Source organism: Thunnus albacares, chromosome 12, assembly GCF_914725855.1.
Source record: "Thunnus albacares chromosome 12, fThuAlb1.1, whole genome shotgun sequence".
Lineage (NCBI taxonomy): Eukaryota > Metazoa > Chordata > Actinopteri > Scombriformes > Scombridae > Thunnus > Thunnus albacares.
This window is the reverse complement of record NC_058117.1, coordinates 19,479,455-19,503,055: the sequence shown is the minus strand read 5'-3', so window position 1 is coordinate 19,503,055 and position 23,601 is coordinate 19,479,455. Positions and strand designations below refer to the sequence as shown.

The following is a 23,601-nucleotide window of genomic DNA, read 5'->3' as shown; positions in this document are numbered from 1 at the left end:
CTTTTGGCTCTCCTCTCTTCATTCTCTCTACTTGACCTGGTAGCCAGTTTCCATCCAAATGTAGCAAAAATTTTAAGTGAATTACCAAAAAATTGGCAAAAGAAAATGTGAATTAATGCGTGTTTCCATCCACTATCACTGTAATTTGAATACTACCTGGTGGATCATCAAAATAAACACCTGCTGGTCCTAATTCTAAAGTCGGATACCTTTAAAACATTGCAGAAGTCAGTGCAACAAGATGACATGATAGAAAGAGCACCAGTCATGCCTCAAACAGTGGAAAACGTGATGGAAACATGATTTCCTTTTTGTTTTATATGTTAATTCGAGGAAGTCTCATCTGATGCATTTTTTTGTTTCAGTGGATGTTTGAGTCACTAACCTACATTATCGGCTCACTTGTGTGTCACCAAACCTGGCACGTCAGGTCTTAATAAAATACTCAAATATTGGTCCTGTTCTTGTCTCTCTATGACCAATCAGATAAACATCCTGCATTAACAGGTTGAGGGATTATCCCGTATGGATGGCAGCAAATCCCTTTGATCTTTTTAATCCATTCATTGTTAACTGGACATAAATGCCCACATACTGTATTACACACAGAAAGCAACACTTTTACAAATACTTGCTGGCAAACAAAAACTCAAAGAAAGAAAGAAACCACAAAGTCTCACAATATGTTCAATAAATCATCAGGAAACTTACTTACTAAACTATACTCAAAGGGATCAATGGGAAACATGCTGTTTCCATCCAAAACAATACCGTCTGTGATTTTCATTGTGAAGACATACAGCAAGCAAATCTGCAAAACAGCATTGTGTTTAATGTTGGAACTGAGGCGCAAAACACCAAATTTCAGAGAACAAATTAACAAAACAGAAAACAACACAATTCCACAAACCAAGAATTAAAAAAAAACCCACACAAGACGCATCAAAACACACAAGAAAACACAAAAAACAGCAGTAAACACAAAGACACAAACCAATTTTCCTTTATGCATCTCTTCATGCTGTGCCTTCGTAGAGACACTAACTTGGTTTCACCTGCTCTCCCTCAGGGATTTATAATAAAAATGCACTTCTTTTTTCTCTTTTTGCAGATTTTTTTCCTACGCACCAGCGAACACCTACATCAACCTTTTGTGACATGTTGCTGTTGTAGAAGGAAGTCTACTTCTTCTCAGATCCTGCAGCCAGACCTCAAAATAAGTCAGCTCTCACACTTTTCTACCTCAAACTTGCACTAAGGTGCACTAAGAACATCACAAACAGGATGTGAGTGTGGGAGAGGACAACAAAAAGCAATAAAATTGTTATTTCAATTTATTGCACAGTTTTTCTACTTGCTTACTGTGCATCTATATAGAGATTTTGTTTAATTTTGATTTATTTTCCTCATTTTCATATTTTTATTCCTCTTCTTTCTCTTTCCTCTTTTTGCACATATACATGGCCTGTTTCTTCTTGTGCTGCTGTAACACCTAATTTCCCCCCAGGGATCAATAAAGTGTTATCTTATCTTCAAATGCATCTGCCTGAGTATCCCAGACATTCTCCTGATGCTGCAGAGTTTGATAGTGTTTCCTCTGGTGAACAGACCTGCCTCACTGACAAAAAACCCTCTTCTATCTGCAGCAGGGAGTTCCTCTCTTCCCCTCAGTGATGTGGCTATCTTTAGCCTAGCCCCCATGTGCCGCTGTTGCCTAGCAACCAATCAAAACAGTCCCCACCATCATCAAAAGTATGTGTCGGGTCGGCCCTTACTGTACAGTGGTGAGCCTGTATGTTTTTAATTATGTTATTTGTTTGAATAACATCTTTTTAAATGAATTAAATAAAAAAAAAGCTTTTAACTATTTGGATTAAATATTCTTCTTCAGTTGCAGACCGCCGGCACCTTCACCTCACTCTGCCATACAGGTCATATCTATGAAAATACATCCCTATCCTGCATTCACAGCAGCTGTTTGTTTTCCCTTCTTCTTATTTGTTTTGTGAAATTTTGTTTTCTGTTTTATTTATTTACTTCCTCCGATGTTTTGGTGTTTCACAATGAGGGGCCACAGTGGTTGTTTTTTCCTCAAAACCCGTTTCTCCATCTCATCTCCCCATTTTCCCTATTTTTTTGTCTGTATCTGTAGACGTGTGAGAAAAACAAAACAATCCAAGATCTGAGAGAGAAGATGAAACTGAGGCAGGTGAGAAAGAAATGAGTGAAATAGCGAACAAGTGAGCGGTGTGTGTGTGTGTGTGTGTGTGTGTGTGTGTGTGTGTGTATGCATGCGAAGGAGAGAGAGGGAGAAAACGACAGCGTTTTGCCAGATGACAGCAGTGTGGAGGCAGTGGGTTTTGTCATTTATCATTTGGAGAGCTTGCCTGTTAGGAGCACACACACATCTTAATAGTCACTCTGAACCGGGAGAACCAAGATGAGAGGAGTCATTTTATTACCACGTCAAGACGACAAACACATACAGTATAATGTTAGAGACACACAGCGCGTACACAACAAGTGAACACACACCACACACAAAAGAACATAAATACAAATACAATATAACACATCCTCAAATGGACAACCAAATGAAACACAAACACTTTAACAATAAATAATAAGTATAAATATACTCAATACATGAATGTAGCTTTGCAAAACATGTCCGGAAACACACACACACACACACACACACACACACACAGACACTGCACACAAAAACACACACATGTAAAGCTTTTTATGAAGTTGGCTGTTACATGTTTTTTTAAGTGAGGGTGATGTCAGCTTTCAGGGCTGTGGTAAAATAACAGAAAAGTAGAGATGATTTCCCAACAAAGTAAAAATATATCTCTCACACATTTATACCTGACCTGAAGACTGAAAATGCCAGATTTGATTATATTTCTCAAGCAGCATTACTCTTTTAATGTACCTGCATTCTGTAGTTCAACATACATTATGCTTCGACATACAGCATCCTTTGCTCAGTCATTAGCAAACAGCCGTTGGTCCAGGTTGCTCACTACAATGAACCACTGGTAGTAGTATTTTACTTTTTCTTCTTCTGCTCTATCAAGCCCTCTTACCATCAGAAATGGGGTGCCACAGGGGCCTATCTTTGGTCCTTTGCTGTTTACATTATACAAAAATAATATAATTCTTCCTAATCAATACTTCAATGTCCATTTTTTTTGCAGATGATACAATTTTATATGCCCCGGGCTCCACCCCAGCCAAGGCCCTGACTCATCTTCAGTCTGCCTTTTGCTATCACTCCTTAATCACAGACTAGTTTTAAATGCAGAAAAGACCAAGTACATGGTATCCTCCACCCGCACCAGTGACTCTGACTATCCAGTCATTACAACTTTAAATGGTACCCATATTACTCTTGCTGAGTCTTACAAATACTTGGGAATTTGGCTTGACGGCAGACTATCATTCAAGATTCATATTCAACTTTTGACTCATGAATTAAAAATCAAACTAGGCTTCTTGTATAGAATCAAATGATGTCTGCCTTCCTCCAACCGTAAGACTATTGTGCAGTCGACCTTCACGTCTGTCCTATGGAGATAATCTGTATTGTCATGCTGTGCCATCAACACTTCAGCAGTTAAATCCTGTGTATCATAGTGCATTACGCTTTATCATCAATGATAAATTTTGTATTCATCATTGTTCTCTGTATCACACGGTTGGATGGACTTCCTTACAGTCAAGAAGAAAGAACCATCTCGTATTATTCATCTATAAAGAATCCAAACTACCCCACATCTCTTCTCTCATTTAAATCCAGTAACTACTTAACCTTAGATATCCCTCATGTACGCACTAATGTTGGCAGAACTGGTTTCAGGTACTATGCACCTTTTAAATGGGATAAACTGCTAACTGCCCTCAAACTTGAATCTTACATTCCTCTTGGAGATTTTAAAGCTGTATTATCTGATGTTTGATGATTCATGTAACTGTTTTTATTCATTCCTTATTTATTGTGTAGTTGTATTGTTTCTGTTTGTGCTGATTATGTTCTTGTCTTATGAATGTTTCTTGTTCTCAGGTCTATCTTGGAAAAGAGATCTTAATCTGCCTGATTAAATAAAGATTAAATAAAAATAAAATGAATGAATTTATGGCAGATTAGTTGCTTCAAGGCACATTCTTGCACCCACAGTTGCTAGTGAAAGATTAAATATAACTCTGAAAATACACCTGCTGTAAACACAAGTCATTACAGGTCTTATCCAAGTAGTCCACAACAGCCAGTCTTACAGAATATATTTTAGAGTCTTATTACAATACTACTAATATGAAGATTTGGCAGTCTGTCTTAGCCAAACCACGTGGGTATCTCATTCATCATACAAATCTGACTAAACCATAAACAAAAATTGTTATTAAGTCATTATTTTCATTTTTGTTCTCTCCTGTCTTTTTTTATTCTATTTTTTAATTGACTCACAAAAATCCAAACAGAAAATACAAAGTTCTGACAGTTGATCAATAAAACAAGTGAGTCCTCCATCTCTAATCCTCTCCAAACCAATTTATAAATCTGACCCAACCCTTTTACCAGCACAGGTAACGTGCAATGTTAATACTGTAGAGCAGCACTGACAGAAAAAGAAGACAACAATTATCAACTTAAGTCAAAAAAGAGAAATAAACAAATAAAATAAAAAATGGTGGTCTTGGATTGATTCTTATAGTGACATTAAGTACTTTTCCACATGTTTCGACATACTCTGTCTCATTATTTTGCAGTCTAACTCAGTCTTCTGAGTTGGCGGATTTAAAACAATCCAGTTATTCATGAGTACCTCCTTTGTGACCATTCATAGTAAGAGAAAGATCTTTTTGTTCTTTCAAGATACTCGGCTGAAGTTACGCCGATCTCCCAGTATACATGAGTACATATACAGTTCTCTCCTATCTTGTTCTGACCTTGGAGCACCAGCTGAACAGACAATCAAGTGCATTCAAGCACCAAGTGACCACTCCTGAGCGAGCCCTAAAGGTGTCCTCTCTAGCCTCATATCACATTTCCAGCACGATGAATCCACACTGTGTTTGCGAAGGTCTAATTTTGCCAAAGACATCACTAGGGATGATCAGGCTGCTAGGACAGTTGATACAGTATCTCTGTGCAGCAATGCAGAGGCCTGGATGGGACTCACAGATATGGCCCAGGACGTGTTGTTTCACCTTTATTAGGTGAGTTCCAGCTCATATTTCACTTGATGAAAGCACATACGCTGCTCATGTTGCACAATTGCTTGTTTATATTCAGTTTGTCAAGAAGAAGAACTCAATGTTATTTGAACTAATGTGTTACATAGAACTTTTAGAAAAGGAAGAGAGGCAAAGAAAGAACATTGAATATCCAGATATATCGAATGAACAGACAAAAAATAAATAAATTATGCAGCCTCACCAGGATGGAAACTCACACACACAGCAGAACGGTCCTGGGGAAGGGACGAAGGGCCATTTTAATGAAGTTATGGCAGCCATTATGTTGTCAAGAGCCCTTTGCCTCCGCGACCGTGGCTGCGTCGGCTTTCTCGCTGTGTGGGAGTGCATAGCAATGTGTTTCTGAAGGGAACGACCTTGTTTATTGGCTTGATTGAAAGGACAGAGGAAAATAGGCTGTTTTGCTTTCTCAGGGACTGATGTTATTTCCTTACCCAATAAACACAGCGATAGGTGAGGAAGCACTGGTACAAGACATGAACTTTAAGGAATATTTTTCTAATTTACAACATTTTACCATGGAGGTAAAACAGAATATCATGTGAATAATGTGGTATGTTTAAGTACAAAAGTTGTTATTGGCTGTATGCTGTATAGTATTATTTAAATACACATATAAAACTTTCTGGACATAAAGCACAAATACATATCACATGAATAATTCATATTTATTAAATTAAAAGTGAAATTAACCTGATACAGTCTGGGGAGGATTGTTCTAATCTAATCTATCTAATAAACAATCCTAGTGTGTTTCATATTTTTTCATCAGTATCTGAAAAGGTATGAATGAATATTGTACACACAACGAGTTTGACAAATAAGATATTTAGTGCACTTTCTAACCTGTTTGGTGCAGTTCAAACTCTCTCTGTTATTGACTGGGACAGCTTGCAATTCCTGTCAAACTCTGGTTTGGTTCTTTTATGGTGTGAAAGCAAAGCAGACCGACCACAGGATGTTGTGATAGCAAACATGGTTTTTAGAATGAATGCAAAAGCAAAACTGCTATTAAATTCATCTCCTGATTGTGGCCTGTCGAGGAGTGATCTCCTGATCATTTGGTAACCATGGTAACATCTGAAAGTAAAAAGGATTGAAAGAGGTATGATGTACTGTACCTGAATCCTACTCAATGTGTTTTAGAAGATCCACATCAAAAATTTCGTGAAACATAGTGACAACACAGTAATTATCCACCCTGTAATATTAGAGTACAAGATGCCTCTGATTCACAACCCTACCGCCAGACAAAAACATCAATATTGGACAGATTATATCAAATAACTATGTTTTTTTCCATCAAATATGTTTTTTTCAAATTCTCACTTTCTACAATACCTGCAGATGGCAGCTATGGTATGGTCAGGGTTGGGGAAAGGACAAATACACTATGGTTACAATATAGGTTAGGTAGAGATACTTGATTGCAGTTAGAAAAAGATTAATTTTAGTATAAAGGACAGGACATGAACTGTGGTCTCCTGCATGCTCTGCCTTGCTACATAATGTGTTTGCTACTTTCTGCATTTGCACTGACATCGCATATAGATCGCAATCTGTTTGCAGTTTCAACTAGAATAGTCATAATCAATCATTTCTATGTATTCTCTTTGTGAAGTTAAATAAACACAAAAGGTGCAGAAAGTGCTGCATGACTTACTGCAAATACAGTTTGTTTGTTAGTGAGACCACAAAACAGACCAGAAATAAAAAGGTATATTGTGTTCCTCGTTCTGAAGCAAATTAACGAAACTACTGTTGTCAAAGCGACCCAGCATTGCCTCTGTTACATGTATTACTTCTTGTCTTTCAAGTCACAACACTTACTGTAGGAAAGCACATGAATATAATCTGACTTGTTTCTCTACATAACAAATATAATTTCCTGGTAAGATATCACTACAAACAAATTTCCACAAATCATTAGTCTTCATACATTTTTGTTCAGTTTCCTTGTGTTTGTGTTTACATATTACTGAAATACCTTTTTAGAATAAAACTCCCCTGTTCGCCAACAATTGACAAAAAGTAATTACATATGGATGCAGAAAAGTATAAAAGCTGTTGTCCAACTGCAAGGTATGTTTACTTTTGACACCTCATTATCTTATTGCTGAACTTGAATTTCTGAACGCCGTGTTTTGATCTTCACTGACTAAGCTAACATGGAGCATTGCTCTAAACCTAAGCAGTCCTATTTAAATCCTCTATTAAAAAGGTCAAAACACAACCACACTGCTCACTGAGCATTGGAAAGGTGAAGGTGTCAGGAGAAGAAGAGGGTCTGGGCCCCACTGGATTCAACATGACTTTAAAAGAGGTTTTAACAGTATTTTCACATATTGCCAGAGGGCAGGGTGAAATGGTTCAGGGTTCCCGACAATTTCCCCCACAGGGGACACATGTGTTAAGTTCAGGGTTACAAGGGACATGTCATTCCATTCAAATTACTCTCTGGCTATGAATTAAACAAGACTACACCTCTCTGCTCTAGAGGTGGAAAAGTGGTCTGAAAAATGTGCAAATGTACTGTATGTGTAAGTGTCTTCCATGTCGATGAACTGTATGCGCATGCAATGTGTGCTGGAATGTGTGTATATGCAAGTTAATTGAAAAATGTAATGAATAGTTACTTGAAATTTTCTAATTACTCAACAGCAGAATTAATTAGCCACATTATTCTGTTAGTCAAAATTACCTTAAAGTTGCCAAAGTCTGACATGTAGAAAACAAGACTTTGTGGTTCAACAAGCAGCCAGTCTACAGTTTGGAAGTATTTACTGACCATCAGCAGCTAGCTTAACATTAGCCCTGGTGACTGAACACAGCCTGGCAGAGGAAAACTGTGGGATTAAAGTAAAAACGGGTGATTCCTGAATGTAGGCTTGCCAGTAGTTAGCTAGCCAGCTAACAAGAAACAACAGACAAAGAACAATCTGGAAGTTACTGGAAGATGTATTCCTCTTCTTTTTGGCCACTGCCTCCCCCTCACCTCTAGCCTTTACGCCAAGCTAACAAGTCATGGTCAAACTCTTCACTGAACACACAGCAAGAAAATTGATAATCAATCCTTCCACCCAACTCCTGGGATTGACAGCAAACAAGCAGAGCCCCTAAAATGTCAAAGTAGCAGAGTAGTAACTTACTGAATTTCAAATTGTAATTTCTACTCATCACTGAGGACAACAAACACATTACTGCAAACCATTCAAAATGTGCCATTGTTAACATGAATTGTTTATAGTATGCACTATAGCCTCCAATGATTATTCGAGTGACAGAAAATTGTCAACTATTTTGATAATCAATTAATCGTTTTGAGCCATTTCTTAAGACAAAAGGTTCAAATTTTCTGATCCCAGCTTCTCAAATGTCAATATTTTCACATTTATTTAATTTTTATATGATAGTGAACTAATATCTTCTATTTGAGGATGAGGTTTGAACACTTTATAGACCAAATGACTAATTGACTAATAGAGAAAATTATTTATAAATATAATATTATGTTTATCAAGCTTCAGATAAAACAAACAGTGTCACTACACACCACAGCAAGGGCAACATATTCAATGACTTGCTCAAATGTCATCTATGGTAGTAGCTACTTAGGACTCAAAGTTAACTGCTTTCACTAACTAATTTCCTCGGGAAACCCTGCTATGTATAACATAACTATCTGAAGAAGGTTTACATGCATTTTTGAATATTAATGAGAGTGACTACAAGAAAAGTTAAGAAGCTTTAGCTCCAACCCTGGCAGGTGTCACATGCTTTGGACAGTGACTGGATGATTGACAGCCAGACGAGATGAGATTTAGAGCTGGCTGATGCAGGAGCATCACTGAGCTACTCATCAGGATGTCAGTTTCGGGCCACTGCTTGTTCACAGTATCACATACATAAAGGACAGACGGCTCATTGTGGACTCCATCGGGGTAGACCTCCATCACAGTGCAGAAATTACAGCTTCTGGCTGGTCTACCCTTGAAGGAATTTTTTCTGTAGTTTTCTACTTATTTAAGAAGTAAATAGGTTGGGTGACGGCAGGCTATAAAATTCAAGTTTGCAAGGACAGCGAGGTGACAGAAGCTGAGGTACGGTAGGAGGAAGATGCCAAGAAAGAGAAAGTAATTTATGAAGGAAGCTTTTGACTTCCGATGGCGATGGTGATACTCTTAAATAAACTTAAAACATTTTTTCCCGTTAATACTAAAGATAAGCAGGGCATCAAGACATCAAGATAAAACACAAGGAGAAGAAGTTAAGAGAAAATGAGGATGAAAAAGAAAAAAACTGTTACTCCTGAAGCAGTAGAGAACCTAATGATACTCATGAAAGGCTGCAATCCTGCATCTGTCCAGCATGTATAATGCACTGACCATTACCTGTGAAAGACTCCGGTTGCTAGGTGACTACAGTATGGCATGCCTGGAGATGATGCAGGTAGCAAAAAGAAAGAAAGGCTTACGGATAGTTACTGTGAAATATCTCTGCTCTGATGCCTCATTTTGAAGTTTGAAAAAGTTTGATTATTGCAATGAGTTTAAAAAAAATGTATATTCAGTCATTGTGTTCATGTTCTGCGTCTGGCATGCTTGGTTTTGTACAACACAAGAAGACAGTTCATTCTCACTAATTACATTTGATTGGGAAAACCCTGTAGAGCATCCAATTAAAACAAGGCCTAGAAAATAGCTTTTAACCTCCCACTGAGCTCTATGCGTGTGTGTGTGCACTCAAGCGTCCATATGTTGTGTGCGCGTGGGAAGAAGTGATTAATGGCAAGAATAAATAATAGTGTTCAAGCTTGAGGAGAATTCACACACACACACACACACGGATGTCTGAGTGTAAAATGGCTGCCAGTAGAAAATTGCTTATTTAAAACCCGCAGATCAAAACCGAACACATTAGAGCTTGTGTCACCGTCGAGTGCAAACAAGATGCAACACCTGCTTTTAATTTCAGACAGGTCTCACTTCAGTTAACCCACGAAAAAACAGGTGAACACACGCAAAACAGAATTAATATGTTTGCAGTAGGGCTATTTATTAATCTGTAGATTAGTCTCTTGATTAATCGGGGTAAAAAAATGTCAAAAAAATGCCCATCACAATATTCTAAAGCCCAAGGTATGATGTTTTTTTTGTGCCACGCACAGTCTAAAACCCAAATATATCCAGTCCATAATCATATAAAACATAGAAAACAGAAAATTCTCACAACTGAGAAGTACGAACCAATGAATGATTCAAACAATTACTTTACTATCAAAATAGTTGCCAACTAATCAGCTCTAGTTTCATTTGAGATTTTTCCACTTTTATTGAGGAAAAAAAAAACATTTCAGTGACAAAGAAGATCATTTGCCTCTGCAATACTTGTGAATGCCTAGGTTACATTTTTTAATTAACGGCTGATTTGCATATCCCACACGCCAGCTCACAATACCACACGCACACACACACACACACAAACACACACACACATGCAGCCAGGATATAAACTGTGGATGCTCGCCACTCATACAGGCAGCACCTGTCAGCTGGTGTTCTGGGACAGCCAAGGGCTTGTTTGTTTGTCCCCCCCCCCCCACCCCTCCACCCCCACCCTCTCTCTCTCTCTCTCTCTCTCTCTCACTTTCCCAACCTCTCTCTTTCATGTGTGTGCACCTCTATCTCTTTTTTTCCCTCTACACCCCCTCACCTCTCCACCTGCTGTTCCTTCCTTCACTCCATCCCGCCTCTCTGTCTGTCTCACTTCATACCAACCATCATACCACCATCCATAAGATCTCTCTCTCTCTCTCTTTCTCTCTCTCTCTCTCTCTCTCTCATGCTGCACCTGTGACTGAAAAACAGACTCGCTCAGTCTTTCTCTGCCTTCCTGCTCATTACAGCCCCCAGGCAGCCACTCCATCACAGAGAAAGGGGTGAGATAAGCTACAAGAGTACACCTGTGCCTGGTACGAATGCCAAATCCAGAGTCAGTGACAGCCAATTCCAGGCCAAATAATGGAATCAGCGAACCTCAGCTTCAGACAAATCAAGCTGACAGCTTTATCTCCCACTCCCAATTTCAAAGTATGTTACAAACCTCATTATGAAATGAGAAAAGCAATCGGTAAGTAAAAAAAAGAAAAAGAGAGAGAGAAATATTAACACTGCCACAATACAGCTCACGAGGGATTAAGTTTACAAAGCTCATTTACCGATGGAACAGGTGGGAGAAAATAAGAAACATATTTTCATTTCATCAGCAAAATGCTGCTGAGTGTTTTTTGACAAGAGAAATATAAATCAGCTTTATCGCCAACAACATACACTACAGAATTAATATATGAATAACACATTTAATAAAACCATTTCTCAATCAATTATTGAAGGTATGAATGAATAAATTGTATAAATATAAATTCATAGAACATCAAATATACAAATCAAATCAGGTTTATTTGTAGGGAGTGATGAATTCTCGTATGGTGGGGGTGCAACATGGGGTGTAGTTGGGAAATTGGTAATTACACAGCAAAGCAAAGGTCGAAAGGTCAAGAAATTTCTAACAACGCCGTCACATACAACAGAGCTGTCAAACTATTAGATAGATCATTTATTTATCCTGACAGACATTCATGTGTTGTAGCTGCACTATACAACTAAAAGATAATAAAAAACCTCTAATAAAGTAGGGTAAAGAGAAAACTTTATCTAAAAAAACAAAAATTCAAGTTGCAATGACTAAAAGCGATGATGCTATTAGTGCAAAACTGACGATGCCAATCAGATATAGATGTGCCTTCTAGGTACAGTTTTTAGTAGTTCAATATATCCAAAAACAGAAAAAAACAGAAGATAAATACATCAATCTTATACAGATTAACAAATAAATTAGTCAATTTCTTTACAACATAAATGTATCTTCTTGTGATTAGGATCTTTTTGGTGAAAATTTTTTATAAATATGCTTCTAATAGAAGTTGTAAAACAAATATATAGAAAGCAAATGCTGTTGCATAGTAACCATATTCCCATATCAAGTATTTCACAGCATGCTGCTTGACTTTCCTTGGCAGAGACACACTACTGCAACTGTAAAAGCAGCTTAGAAGTATTAAACATGCTTCCAAATATGAAAACTAATTACAAAGTCATTATGTATCCAGCAAAGTTCTGTTTTTTTTTTTTTTTTTTTGTCCTCATTGGTATCTGCAGTCAGGTCTATTTTAGCTTATGTAGAATAACGACAGCAGGAGTTAGTTCCTCCTTTCTGAACTCTATTATCTGTGAGTATTAATGACAGAGAGGAGAGCTGGAGAGAGAGAGAGAGAGAGAGAGAGAGAGAGAGGGTGTGTGTGTGTCCACTATGTAATTATAGATTTAGTAAACCCGAGGCTTAGTGTGACTCAATCAACCTCTGATTTGTTGGGTGGATGGATACTGATGATAATGAGGTGTGTTTTTCTTTTGTGTGTGTGTGTGTGTATTTAAGTGTTCATTCATGCAAGTGTGAGTGTTATGAGCGCACACCAGCGTTCGAGGGAAATGTACATACATATTATATATTGATCCACCCTCCTACCAAGGTATATATGACCAGTGTATGAGTGTATTTGCGTGTGTGTGTGTGGGTGTTACCACTGCGAGTTAATTAGAAAGGTTTTTGCTGATGAAGGCAATTCATATCAAGTCCAGACACTGTAAAGTCCTGCGGTGCATTTATAGTGATGATGGATAGACTTTTTTTTTTTATGAAAACACAAAGAGGATTATGGGATTTGTTTGGAAACTTGCATGTGTGAATGTGTGAAGTACCGTTTTCAAAAATGCAGAACATTATTTGATTTTATTCTTTTTATTCTTAACAGAAATCTTAACGTATGGTTTTCAAGCACTGTGTGGGCTAAACATATCACTTTGGAAGAAAAACTGACAGCTATTTTTGTCATTTTAAGCACAGTTTAGGATCAAAGTTTACACTTTATGAACAAAACTCTTGCAACCTACCTTTATATTGCACTACCTAAGTATCTTAACTAATGTAGTTATTCCAAAATCTGTGTTCTTTTAAGAGTTGAAAACACAAAAGAAATATTCTTAAAGCTTTGGTGTTTGGTGTGTGTTTTCAGCGATGTGCTTACGTGTCTGGAAGCATGAATCTCCGCTAATAGCTTCACCACGAATCTATAAGGCTGAAATACCACAGTGTAAATCGTTGACACTAAATCCATTTTATGTTGCAGGCTGACCCGGAAAAACAAAATTATGGCTACACTTGCTCTCTTGCTAATTGGAATAAGACTGGAGATGATGCATTTATTTACCAAATATAAAATAGTACCCTCTAGCTTCCAGCTCAGATCAAGGTCTCATCTCCTCTATTCATTACACTAATCGATGATGTGCAAATCCTTCTGGTTTGTGTTATTGGGCAGACATTATGTACAGGCCGTAAAAACAAATACAACAAGCCGACTGATAAAACAAATCAAGCAAACAGGTTATCAGAAAAGGTAATTAAGCAAGAAACAAAGTGGTTTAATTGGAAAAATCCTAACTGAAACTCAGTGTCGCAGATCAAAAATGTATATATGGCTTTGTAAGCTAAAATATCAGCTTACAGCGAAGAATGGAAACATTCAAACAGTGATATCTGTTTATAATGACACTCTAGCCAAAACATATTGTACTCAAAACATGAGACACAACAGAAAACCCTCTTTGTTTCCATTTAGTGTCACTTTGTTCACTACAGTTTACCAGCAGCACTTGGAAATGGTGGAGGATGTGGGGAAATGCGCTATGAGATTATTACTCACCCAGGCCAGGCGGATTCTCAGGGCACGGTGGCAGCGGCTTCGGGGAAGGCGTCTGGTTGGTCTCGGGCTGTGCACTCGGCACCAGCTGCTCGCCTGTGGCCATGTAGCTGGCTAATGTTGCATTGGGCCTGGAAAGGTTGTAATAGTAAAAATGATGTCCGCTCCCCGCTGCTCCGCTAACGTTATTCCTGGACCCGTTGCGTCCGTTGTTGAAGCGGCTGAAGAGGTCGAAGCGCTGCGAGTAGACGTCGAAGTACAGGATCATCATGATGAGGAAGTGGAGCAAGCAGAGCAGCAGGACGCCTTTACAGATGCGCTCCAGAGTCCGGCCCAACATCAACCGGGTCATGGCCGAGGAAAGTGACCGGCCAGCGACGGCCAGCCACGACAAAGCTGGCGTGGCGCGGCTAAGGGCATGCACTCATCCCGACGGACATGTGGGGCAATATCCGCTGCTATTAGATCACTGATAAGGACATGTGGTTCGCTGATACCCGACTATCTGACTTCTGCAGGGGTCATGGGGTCATTGATGAGGACAGGGAGGCTACACCGTTAGCTAAAGTCTGAGCTGCCAGCTTGTTTCTGGTGTGTTGCGAGATTCCCAGCATGACAAAAGCACTAAAATGTTTTTATCAGAATGGACTCCAGGAGCTCCTTGATCAAGAGACTAATGTACTTTAATGTAGATGTGGCAAATAAGAGCTAATGATAAGTTCAATGTAATCTAATACATAAGGCCCCGGTGTAGATAGAACTTTGCTGATATGGGCATGTGATCATATTCCAGTATCAGGTCGCAGCTGCAGTCATATATTATCCCAGTGTTAAAAACCAGTCCAACTTCCATGCAGTAAGTGATCCCAGTGGTGACAAACATTCATCTGTGTGTAGAGAACAGAGTCAGCTGACGTTTCAGTCGAGATTACCTCTTCATGTGCAGAGCTCCTTGGTTGGGGATCTTCAAGATGCTGAAATCTCGGCCAGTAGTCTTAAACCAGGAATGGCTGAGGCACCTGAAGGAAAATTAAAAGCAAAGATAGGTGGAACAGACATAAAATGTATTAGAATGAAAATAAATCGATATTAAATACAACTTAATTACACTAATGCTTAACTATAAGGGCGGTTGTTTGCAGTTAAACAGTGTAAATGTTTTGACTGCTTACTTAAACTAATGCAAACGAAGTATCATTAATTACAAGATGTGCATTTCCACTCAACACAGTCTCTTATTGCATTCTTTGCTGTGTAAAATCAAACCGAACAGGATCGATCTTCCTCTGGCATTTTAAGAGTATACAATGACCTTGTTCTCATTCGACGTGCCTGGTTGAATAGCATTGAAATAAATTTAGAAGTTCACTCTCAGCAGAAGAAGCAGCACACATGAGAATTTGACAGAAACAGAATCAACAACAAAAACATCTATAGACGCAAACGAGGAGCCTTGACTGGGGCTGTTCAGCTGAACTGACATGCCAAGTCAATTTTCCAGTCAAGTGGTTTAAAAAGCATTTATGATAGAATGAGATGGCAAGTGGGAATACACAATGCGGTGAACATACAAGCATAGGAGAGAAAGAGGGGGGCTCTTAGAGCTTTCCCACAGGCAGTGCTTACTGTAGATTTATGACTTTTCTAATCAATGTGAGAAAAGAAGATGAGGTTGAAGAAGACCCTGAACAACACCAGGACCAACAGAATCAGAAAGAAAGAGAGAGGGAGTGATACCGCCAATGTTGAAATACTAATGCATGTGTCAGTTTCGATTTTCTCCAGTGGTACTTACTGTAATATCACTCAGGGAAAATGCTTCAAATTTGGCAAACGCTACATTTTTGCCCTTCAGAAATATTTATAAGCCTGGAAAATGATATTCCTGTCGTATCATTTAGGATGAAAGAGACATAGTCTTTAACTTAAGCCTGTTTACTTTCATGTCATTTAATGTTTCACTCCATTTCTGGTCACTTTTGTTTATGCTTATCCAATATTTGGACTGCATACTGAAAACTGTAAAGTACCGAAAGCTAATATTGAATGTGTGGTCAGATTGGCGACTCAGTTATTGTTATTTTTTGATTAAATACTTTGTGATTTGAATAAAAATCATTATATTTAGACACACTTCTTTTGACAACATTTTCCATCAATACTTGTACGACTGTGTTTAAACAACATAAACATTTGAGAAGAATACGCAGGTATCAGGTGCCATTTTTAAATGATGCCCAGGCACAACTCATTTAAACAAAATGCAGCATTAACTGGCATCTGTGCTGTAATAGTTAAGTTTCTATGTTACTTCTTGAGACAATTTGATGCAATAAATTGAAACTTATGTTGAGGTAACTGAGCTGATGACAGCTGCCTGTCTCTTGCTTCTTACAGTGTCTGTCTTTTGTCCGTGGGCAGCAAAGTCAAGACTGCCAAGACTGAGCCTCGAGGGGTGTGTGTGCTTGTGTGTGTGTGTGTGTGCTAGTTAACGAGATGGATTTCTGCTGACCGAAGGACCTGGACAACGCACGCCAGTCACACAGTAATGCATGCGCAGGTCAGGATTTATTTCCCAGCTGTGCTGCTCTTCAGCGACTGAACAGGCTGGCGTGTAATGTATTAAGGGGGAATTTTTCAAACATGCAGACAAGCAGTCAGACAGACAGAAGAGTTGTGCCCCATTTTCCTGCTTCAACAGTGAAGCTTAGGGGCAAGCGGGCTGCTGTCAGCATCCAACAGGTGTTCAACTGAATGTGTAGTGTGTCACTGGTGAAAATCTCCAGCAGAAAAACAGGGGAAACAAATCCACTGACAGGATCGAAAGCCTGTTTTGCCCCAGATGACCAGCTGTGTAGGACTTATAAAAGATCAATGTAGATAAAACACACATCAATGATTTTTCTCTTATGTGGGCTACAAATAAGAAGCCCACAGCTGTCTGAAACCTCTGCCTCTTCATTTGCGGACATCTCGCTCAACTGACTTTTCTCAAGACAACAAGTATTATCTTGGGATTTTAGTTTTTTCATCTTGAAAAAGGTCAGCGGGCCGAAACAAAAGACAATAAAAAGGTTGTAGAGGGAATCTCTGCCTTTCACTTGCTCTCTTGTTTCTGTCTCCCTTTTTCTCTCTTTCTCTCTTCAGGACATCTCACAGGGATCGTACACAAGGCGGTGCAGTGTTCACTTTCAACTTAATATGTTAATGTCATCTACTGTAGGGAGAGACAACAAAGCCATGGATGAGTCTATGAAGTCTTTGAAGCTTCCAAGTGAGAAAAAGAAGGAGAGAAAGACCATGAGAGAGAAAAAAGAAGTAACAAAGATGGCCACAGTGACAGAAAGAAAGAGACTCTTTCTGTAACCAGTTATTCAAGGATCCCTGTAACTTCCTTTTTAATAACAGCAATAACTTTCATAACAGTCCAAAATCATATAATCTCTGCCTGGGAACCCATAGAGAAATGCTGTGAAAATATGTGAAGTGGAATATAATTGCTTGTTTCCATCTCCATTTCAAGGCTGAGGGTTAATGAGAAGACTGGACACCTCGGATGTTTTAAGGAAGACTATCATCATCACTAAGCATGTCATTGCCAACCAGAGAAGGAGAGGTGATGAGTAAGTCAAAGAGATGGGTCATAAAAACAACAATGAAGAGGTGAATGAATGTGGCTAAAGAAGAAGAGAGGTGTCACATGAAGATGATGTTACCAGTGAAGCATCAGGACAAATCAGGGTCAAAATACGTCTCACATAATGTCTCCTAGTTTCATCAAATTTAGACCACAGGTACGGCCCAATGTGGCCAATCTGTGTAATTTGTAAGGATTTGTGTAGCACATTTCAGTGTTTTCCCTACCACAGAGATTAGTGGGCCCACTAATCTCTGTGTGAAGCTGTTACAGGAAGTGCAGCTTTAGTCACAGAGGTTAACAACCGTGCTAACTCATTGTTCAACTGGGTTGTGGATTAATTATAATACTGCGAGGGAGAATTTGTGTAAGAGTGTGTAGTGAACTACTTTTTACTTTTTTTCCAACACCACAGGTATCCAAACCATTTGAAAATTTGGCATATGCAGGAAACTTGTTATGAAAATTAATTAAAAACTATTTGTCCAAATGAGTTTCTAACACTCATTCAGTTTCAGGAATTCAGTTCAATGATAACCAGTGTCTCTTTCTGTCTGACTAATGGCTCAAAAGCCGAAGACATTCAAGCAGCAAATCCTTACCTTTGAGTAGCTGAAACCTACAAATGTTTAGCATTTTGCTTGAAAAATGATTGAAACAATTAATCAATTACTAAAATAGTTGCAAACTAATTTTCTGTTGATCAACTAATTAATGAATTTGACTTATTCAAAATTGGAATATCAAAAAAAAAAAAAAAAAAAATCACAAATTTACAAAATTTGTCTGTTTATTCTATTATTTTGTCTTTGAAAATTCCCCTTTGTTTCAAGCTTATTACATATCCACCTACTGTAGTAGTTGTTCCTGTCTTGAAGCCTATATATCTACATCTTGCTTTTCAGAAATAATGCAAAGACCATAAGTGAATTCTCCTCTTCCACATAATAGACCATGTAATGTCTCCCTGAGGATGCTGGCGTCCTCGGAGAGACATTGCATTCTAAAAGACATTACTGTCTTTCAGAGGCTGTAGCGGGATCAGTTTACAGTGAAGATACTGGTACCATATGAAACTAGACAACTTAAGGTATCCATTAGTACCAACCATGTCATGCTAGATTGTCGGGAAGGGGGCTAAATACTGCTCCAAAGTTAGGCTAAATTTTGGTGAGGGAAAAACTGGCATGGCCATTTTCAAAGGGGTCCCTTGACCTCTGAAAATGGGTTCTATGGGTACCCACGAGTCTCCCACAAGTCTCCCCTTCACAGACATGCTCACTTTATGCTAATCCCATGCAGTTTTGCATGCAGTATAAATGTGTTTTTTCACCTATTCTTAAAATTGTGTATTTAAATATTTCTGCATACTGGGGTCCCTAAACAGTCTTGGAATTGTATAAGTTGTTTTTGACTGGAAAGCTGAGGCTCTCGTGGATTCAATGAGCCAAATTGTATTCAGGTGTGATGATGTTAGTCCCCATAGTAGCCATTTCATTGTAGTGAGACCATTTTTGAAACTGGACCTCACTGTATAAAATGACCTTTTGTGACCTCTAGGATTATCACAGCCTCATGAAACTTTACAACCACAAACTAGAGACCTAGGGCATTCAGAGGATATATGGCTTTCCCAGGTATATTGACAATAATTTCTGAGCAATTTCCAGAACTGAAGTGCTCAGAATTTTTGATACCACAGCATGAATTTTTCTATGATGTTCCTCAATGTCTTAGTGTCTTAATATGGTATTTCAGAGGGATTTTTGACAATTTTTATCAACTCTCAAGCGGTCAAAAATGATTAAATTTTCACCAAATCTGTGTAACAAATGTTATCAACCCAGAAATTGCTGCAACAATTTATTAGACATAATTGAGCATGTGAATGGCCATCATATACTTCCATTATAAAGTTCTAAGCCCTTATACACACTAAACTTTCAACATTTGAATAGGCGCCTAACCAAAACACGTTTGTTACAGATTTGTTACTAGAAAAACTTGACACAGTGATGAGCTGCATCTCAAATTAATCTCCAAGTTCCAAGCTTTCAGATGATCAATACCACTTCTATCTGGCATGTACTCCTGCTATCCCCCCCTTAAGATCCCCTGTCCCCCCCAAAAATTGGTCTATGGTAGGGGCGCGGGAGTTTGAGATGTTAACTGATTAGCTGAAACATCAAATCAATAAAGTTATTTACCCAACAAAAATACCAACCAATTGCTGATTCCAGCATCTCAAAAATGAGTGTTTGCTTCTTTTATCTGTTTGATATCATAGCAAACTGAATACCTCTGGGTTTTGGGACTAAATAAGAAATTTCAAGAGATCACTCAGGGCTCTGGAGAGTAAGATGGGTGTTTGATGAGTTTTCAGTGCCAAAAAGAAAGCAGCATACTTGCCTTACATGCTGATGTTGGCTATTTTGAATTTGATAACCCAAACCCCAGTTCTCACATAGAACTCTGACTCTACACTGTACAGTACATCTCGAGATGGGATATTTTGGCAAGTTTTAAGATGTACCAAAGAAACAAGAAAAAAAGAAAATGCCAGCCCAGAGTTTCAAGCACTACTTCAACCAGAATTTGCAAAACTTAAGCTTTTAACAGAATATTAAAATATGAGATCAGCCGACCTTAAAAAAAGATGAAGTGTAAGAAGGAAACAGTGGGAAAGAGACTGACAGAGAAAAACATGAAACTAAACACACTGTCATTTCCGTTTCATTTTCGCAAAGGTAAGGTGAATATGTTTTAATGTCGGTGTCACTTTCTTATTTGCTTTAGTTGTTTTGATCATCTTATTCCTCAGTTCTTGACAGACTACTAGCTAAATGAGCTCTTTGAACTTGCTTTCTAAATATGAACAGGTGATTTTGTGCACTATTCTCAGATGCAGCTTTCCACTGGTACATTGCTGCAATGAAATTGTACATAAACATTAACAGTCAGAGGGGAAATGCCTTGACAAATGCATCTGTAAAGAGTGTCTGAGGGACACATTAAGAAACAGTATGTTAGGGAATTATAAGTCACTTGCAGGATTAAGTAGACTGTTACTTTTAGGGCAAACAAAGGGCATACAAAAGAAAAAACTACATCTTTGACTCACAATCTGCATTCACCTTGTCATTTATTGGGTTGAAATGTTGTTATAGACAATTATGAACATGGATAATAAAGTCTTACTGAAATCAAAATTGTTTTTTTTGCTAAGAAATGAGTACTATACTATATATACAGTATATATCCTATACTATAGTTTGTTTTGAATTGCATACTTATTTGGTCAAAATTGTGATTACCAAAAGAAGAATGTTTTATTTATTTTTCTGCAGTGATAGCACCCTCTACATTGTTGTTCTCTGGGGGGTTGAATATTTTTGTTCTGATTATGTTGGTGCTGGTAATTCCATATTCCATTGGTCCAATATCTGAGTTGGCGGACACTAAAACTATCTCAATACACTTTTCTCAATACAGAGTAGGCCAAGTTCAGACTTGGTTACTAAGGAGGTCGAACTTGGCAAGTTCAACTTGGGAGTCCAAACTGCCGAGAACAGCTGCTAGTAGCACGAAATGCATTCTGGGATACTCATCTATCCCGAGTCCACACAAGTCAGCTCCCAAAATATCCTCGGGCGGAGCAAGAACACTTCCGGTCATTTGGACTGTACTTGGCTAGATTCAGACTTTGGATTGGAACAGTAGCCTAACTGAGCTCTGACTGATGAGGTTTGACAAGTCAGCAAGTACAGACAAGAACGCAGAGAGCAGAGAGTAAGGCCTCAAATTATATCATTTCAATTCCAACAGTAAGTAAGTAAGTAAAACTTTATTTAAATAGCACCTTTTTTAACACAGGTTACAAAGTGCTTTACAGTGACATTGGGACACAAAGAAAATAGGACACAAAAACCATGAAAGACACATTCAAGAACACATACAGACATCCCACACATATGAACACAGCAAGCATACAGTCATCACCCAAAGCACACATTTGAATTTATGAAATGTTATAAGAAAGCTATTCTAAAAAAGTAGGTTTTTAGGTGTTTTTTGAAACAGTCAACAGATTCAGCTGATCTGATGGAAGTGGGGAGATTGTTCCAAAGTCTGGGTGCCAGGGCAACAAAAGCACAGTCGCCTTTGGTTTTTAGTTTGGCACGTGGTATGGCCAACAGGTTTTGGTTGGAAGACCTAAGTGACCGCATGGTAGTATACAGGCTTAGTAGCTCAGATATATATGCAGGAGCTAAACCGTGTAAGGCCAATTAAGAGAATCTTGAAATCAATCCTGAACTTCACTGGCAGCCAATGCAATGAGGCTAAAACAGGGGTGATGTAGGATCTGCGGCCAGTCCTAGTTAATAGCCTAGCTGCTGCATTTTGTACAAGCTGTAGACGTGACAGGTCAGCTTGTCTAAGGCAAGTGAAAAGGGAGTTACAGTAATTGAGATGGGAAAAAATGAAGGCATGAATGATATGCTCTAGGTCAGAGGCTGACAGTAATGGTCTGATTTTTGCAACGTTCCTAAGTTGAAAAAGGCAGGATTGATCCATTTTATTGACATGGTGTTCAAATTTCAATTTAGGGTCAAATATAACGCCAAGATTCCTGGCGTTAGTTTTGACATGGGGGACAAGTGGGCCAATATGCTGAATGATGCCTTTAGCAGTATTTTCGGGGCCAAAAGTGAAAAGCTCAGTTTTGTCAGAATTTAACTGAAGAAAGTTGACAGACATCTAGTCCTTTATTGCAGCTAAACAGCTGTGGAGTTTGTTTAGGTTGCTAAAATCATCTGGTTTTACAGAAAAATATAGCCGAGTATCATCTGCATAACAATGATAGGATATACAACCAAAGTGACTGATTATCTGGCCCAAGGGCAGCATATACAAAGAGAAAAGAATTGGACCAAGTATTGACCCCTGGGGCACCCCATATAGCAGCGGAGTGGATGAGGACATATAGTTACCCATAGAAACAGAAAAACTTCCAAAAGAGCTTTGCAGCCAAAAGAGCTTTCCTCCATCAGTGATTTTAGCACTCCGTACATTACTCAATGACTTTGTTGAGAAATGGGAAAAAGATGACTTATGTCAAAGTCCTTTATTTTAACAAAGTTAAATGCTTTTGTTGTGCACACAGAAAAAACTACAAGCGTGGCAGCGCAAGTACTTAAGTCAAAGTAACTTGGTTTTGTCCATATGTATGAAACTCCCTAACGCTTTCTTCTAAAGTCATTTTTCAACTTTCTAGTTGTAATTGCTGCTGTTTAAAGACCTCTATATTGTTTGCTCCTCTCTGTCCTGCTTTTATTTCAGACATGTCTGAACTAGCCACGACCCCTCCACTAGTGCTCTCTGTTGAGCCGTGACGTTTAGCTCGCATCTAGGACTGACTGTATGGGAAACAATGTTCATTAAAGGCCACTAAAAAACATAAATATTGAATAAACAATGATATTAGATTGTTTTTCAGAAAACCCCCATCCTTATCTAAACATATCAAGCGAACCACAATGAACTGTTGAGAAGGATTCTATTCTAGGGCTGGATTTTTAGTTATTAGCATTGTTACAAATGTTAATGGGATTTTTAATGAGGTTTTCCTACTTCTGGAGCAGAATCTGGAAGTTCTAGTTTGACTTAGGCTCTCCATTACCACGGTGCACCACAGTACGTCTCCTAGCAACACTGGGTCTCTGATGTCAGTCAACTGCTGTCATGGGAAAAATATGGCCAGAGGCTTAATCCATGCAACCCTGTTTCTACGAATATGTCCACAATTGGATTTATCCTCTTGAAAAATGGAAAAATATGCACAATAGCTGCATTATTATCACTGTTGATATTGTACAAAAAG

General features: G+C 38.5%; 1 protein-coding gene across 1 annotated transcript in view; it reads right to left on the bottom strand.

Moving 5' to 3' along the window:
* b4galt2 (UDP-Gal:betaGlcNAc beta 1,4- galactosyltransferase, polypeptide 2) overlaps positions 1-23,601 on the bottom strand; it is a 190,867-nt gene that overhangs the window by 150,129 nt on the left and 17,137 nt on the right. Inside the window, exon 2 of the mRNA XM_044368852.1 lies at positions 14,087-15,102. Coding sequence (XP_044224787.1) covers positions 14,087-14,435 — 349 coding nt within the window. The 5' untranslated portion in view covers positions 14,436-15,102. The remainder of the gene's footprint in view (positions 1-14,086; positions 15,103-23,601) is intronic.